The 4,424-nt window shown below is 46.7% G+C and overlaps 1 protein-coding gene across 1 annotated transcript in view; it reads right to left on the bottom strand.

Annotated features, from left to right (window-relative positions):
• Positions 1-4,424, bottom strand: part of CELF6 (CUGBP, Elav-like family member 6) — a 31,604-nt gene that overhangs the window by 26,571 nt on the left and 609 nt on the right. The window contains exon 2 of the mRNA XM_015559569.1: positions 703-817. Coding sequence (XP_015415055.1) covers positions 703-817 — 115 coding nt within the window. The remainder of the gene's footprint in view (positions 1-702; positions 818-4,424) is intronic.

Here is a 4,424-nt window from a genome sequence, read left to right as displayed (position 1 = left end):
TGGCCCTGAGGCCCATGAAATCATTTGCTCTGGCCCTGCCAAGGCATTAGGGATGAGTTAATTAAATGTTTGACCAAATATAGCAGGCTGATTTTTAAGTTGAAAATTGTGTATGGCCTGTAAATGATTTTATAACTATCCAAATGGCCTTTGGTCTGGAGAAGTGGTTCTCAACCTGTGGGTCGAACGACCCTTTCACAGGGGTCGCCTAAGACCATCCTGCATATCAGATATTTACATGACGATTCATAACAGCAGCAACATTACAGTTATGAAGTAACAACGAAAACAATTTTATGGTTGGGTCACAACATGAGGAACTGTATTTAAAGGGCCAGAAGGTTGAGAACCACTGCTTATGTATCTGCATCCATGTTCACACCAGTGACATATGTCACTAGAAGCCATGACTTCAGCCAAGGTGAACAATTGTATGGCTCACAACACTGATGCCTCTCCTAAAAGATGGAGTGGGACACTTGAGGCAAGGGTCTTGAGCTCATTTCTTTGAGCCAGAAGACTGAATATAAAAAAGAACCTGTAGCTGTTCAGGGCACAAGTAAGCCCTCTTCTACAAAGACGCTGCTGCTGCTAGTTTCTGGTTCCAATCCAGCTCCTACATGCTGCTTTGGCATGCATGTAGGGCATGTCCCAAGACTGAGGTGATTCCCATCCCCACCCCCCAAGTGCTGGTGGACTTACCCCTGGCAGGGTCTTCTGCTCGTGCAGTGCACTCTGAGCCTTGAGAGCAGAGTCCCGGGCGCAGTAGGTGAGGAAGGCACAGCCTGGGGAGGAAGAGGCTGGCTCAGGGGGGTTCCTGAAACCCCCAAATACTCTTCTTATAAAGACCCCATTAAATTGACAAACTCAAGGTCACTTTCCTTTAACCAAAGACACTGCTTCTTCTCTGCCTCTTACCTTTTCTGAAGGGAGGGGCTTCATGTGCCTCTGACTCTTTCTCATTTTCTCTTGGCCTAGGGAACATGTGTGCTCACACCCAGTCACATGCTTATACAACCCCACATCTCTCCTCACCACTCCAACCATAATGGTGCTGGGGTTAAACCTCACTAGGCCACTTTGCCTTCAGCTTTAACCCCAGCCTTCCTTTTCCTTTTTGGAATCATACTGTCTCCCAACTCATTTTCAATGAGAGGAGGCAGAAGAGGAGGAGGAGGGTTGGGATCCAAGCCCAGAACCCCACAACTTCTTAACATTTTCTTCCTCCTAGTTTGAAGCCGAGGAATGGGTTAATTTGAGGCTTGGAAGATGAGGCTGGTTTAAGGGCTTCCTGTAAGTAAAAACTTCCAGTGCTCTCCCATCCTATCCAAGGAGCTTGATCTTGTTCTCCCAAGTCTTCAAGATAGGGCCTCTTAAAGGGTTATTGTGCCTCAAATATTACTTCTTTAAAACAGCCAGTAGAAATAGGGCGGAGGAGGAGTCTGAACTGAACCAAAGGGTCAGTCCTACCCCTCTTTGTTCAGCCTCAGAACCTTAGCCTGCTAGGAAGCATTGGGTTAGGGATCTCTTCCTTTCCAATAGGCATTGAGCACTCACTCACTTATTTTGATGGGGCATTACAATGGACTTGGGGATAAAGTGGCAACAAGACAGACACATTCTCCACCCTCATGGGAATAATGTAAAGGATCATGAGGAGCATGCATCTGAGTCCAAAGAATTGAGAAGAATCTCAGAGTACATCGAGTTCTCAACAATAAATAGAGTTTAACCAGATGACAAGAAGGGTGGTGATTACTTCAGACAGAGGAAATAGCACTCAGTCAAGAGTGCTATTTAATAAAAACTCAGTCAAGAATCCAGTGTGTTGGGAAAATGGATGGAAGGCTAGTATGGTTGAAGATTGGTAATGGGGGCAGAGTGGCCAGTTAGGTATTCAGGGATCAAGTCATCTATAATCTTGTCTGGATTTTGAACTTTTTTTCCTAGGAGCAGTGGAGAGCTACTAAAGGGCTTTAAGCAGTCTTGTGATCTAAGATATGTTTCTAAAGAGAGTCTTTGAGTGTAGGAAGGAGGAAGACTGAAGGAAGAGGAAGTAGATGTAGGAAGGATCTTGGTGAAATTTTCCACTTAGATCTCAGCAGACTAGAAAGGCAAATGGAAACATTTTCTCCTATGTCTTCTATTTGGGTGGCCCCTTAAGGTGGGTGGATATCTGCCATTTGTTGCATGAAAGAAACCTTAGAGAACTCCTGGGACAAACATTGTATCAACAGGGAAACTGAAGCCCAGAGTGTGTGTCAGTGGCAGGATTGGATTTGGAGTCTCTTAACTCCTAGGCTAAGATTGTTTTCAAAGCACTGTGGCTGCCTCCCCCTGTGCTCAGCCACCAAAAGGAAAATGAGTCACTCTGGTTTTGGACGTCACTACTGCTGGGGAGAGGGTGAGGGAAGATGCTGACTTGGAGACCCTCCCTGATCATCTTGCAAGGCAACCCTGCCTTGGAGAGTTGCAGGTTGGTTGGGAGCTAAATCACCAAACACCTGATTCTGCTTACATCTCTGCTCCATCTTCTGTCAACACATCATATCAGCTGACATCGGAACTGGGCAGGGCTGGGGCCCTGTCTGAACGGTTCAGGGGCCCCGTTGTGGCCTAAAGGAGCCTATATGGACTTCTGGGATGGGGATGGGAGAAGGAGGGATGGAAAGACAGGAAAGCATGTAAAGACAGATGAATGAAAAACAGGACGAATTAGAGCTAAATAGAGAAAGAAGGAGGGAGGAAAAATGGGAGGGAGGGAGAGAGAGGATAAGGAAATAGTCAGAGATTCTGATGGTGAAAAGAGTGAGAAGAGTGAGAATTAAAGGTATTCCATACACTGCCCTTATTGTAAAGATGGCCTTAAAAGATTAGCTTGAACTTACATACTGAAATAAGTGTCTAGAAAATAAGAAAATAAATTGCTATGGGTATGGACAGCCAGGCAGCTGGACTGAATTAGAAGGAATCTGGGTGGTATAGTCTTGTCCTTTTATGCCCCATTTAATATAACCTCAGCCCCCAAAGTAGAAGATACACTGCTACCTAGCGGGTCCTAGAGCTTCTATGGGCATTTATTTTACTGAAGTCCCTATATTAGTGTGCCTAGGAACCCCCCAAGGTGTCCCAGTGGAAAAGAGGTGGCAGCCTGATTACAACTCTCAGCCCTTAGGAAAGTACATTTAGCTGTTACCCAGGGCCCACAACTTCTTTTCTAAAAAGATCATGGAGGATAGTAGGTAAAACTGCCTTCCTCACCGAATCCTGAAACCACAATATGGTGAAGGTAAGGAGAGATAAAGGTGTTTCTCCTCATATCATTTCCTTCCCCCACCCATGTATGACATGTGACTCTGACTCTCTTATTCCAGCTAGCTTGGACAGACTTGTCTGCATGTAAACAGCCTCCTCCCTCTCTCTACGGAAGAAAGGGGTGTGGCTGCACAAGGCTATGTTATCTCTGTCTCTCTAGCAAGACCAGAGAAAAGACCCTTTCTGCCTCTTCAACCTGACCCACCCTAAGGCTTTGGTCCACAGGCTCTGGTCCAGGACTGGACTGTAAGGGAGGGAAAGCAGAACGCTATAGGAGGATTGTGAAGGGACAAAGATGAGGCATAGAATTGGGGAGATTAGAGCATGAAAGTAGTGTGGGTTCAGTTGAGAGAAAACCTGAGATGAGGGAGCACTAGTTCCAAACTGAAGTTAGGGTTCTGGACTCAAATCAGAAGAACACTATGTTGTGATTCTGGCAGGGGTTGGAGAGATTTACTATTAAACATGAGGGTGGAATTTGGAGCTAGGAGGGGGATTGGATTTTGTGAGTTAACTAGGCCTGGGTTCTGAAGAAGGGTCGAGGTTGGACCTGTGGCATTTCAGGTTGGCAGTCTAAGGGTCAAAAGAAGGCTCTAGAGGTTGGCTGGGCTTGGAGGCCAGAATGAGTGGTGCAAGTCCAAGATGTGTGTGTGGGTGGTTAGGTCTGAGCAGGGTGGCACCAGATGAGGATATTCAGGAATGATTTGGTCCAGCATTTGGGAGATTGAGGATATTAGAGACCAAGAAGGTGGAATAAGTTTCCAAATTCCAGGATTTGGGATGTCTGATGAGAGGGGTGGAGGGAGGTCCAACTGAAAGGTGGGGACTGTTGGGGTGTAGGAAGTTGGAGGTTATAGTGCAGAACATGTCAGGGAACCAGAGTGATGATCAAAGGGAGCATGTCAGAGAAAATTCTGGGTTCGGGGCTCTGTGAACTGGGGAGGATAGTGGGTTGAAGTGAGGCTGGTGTTAGACTAGTGTAGGACTGGATCTAGGTAGGGCTATGGTTGGGGCTGTGGTTGAGGCTGGAGTTTGGGCTGGGCCGAATTCTAATCGGATTGGGGCTGGGCAGGGCTGGACAGGGCTGGGCAGGGTTGGGCTGGGCTGGG

Source organism: Myotis davidii, unplaced genomic scaffold (genome assembly GCF_000327345.1).
Source record: "Myotis davidii unplaced genomic scaffold, ASM32734v1 scaffold930, whole genome shotgun sequence".
Lineage (NCBI taxonomy): Eukaryota > Metazoa > Chordata > Mammalia > Chiroptera > Vespertilionidae > Myotis > Myotis davidii.
This window is presented reverse-complemented; position numbering and strand designations above follow the sequence as displayed.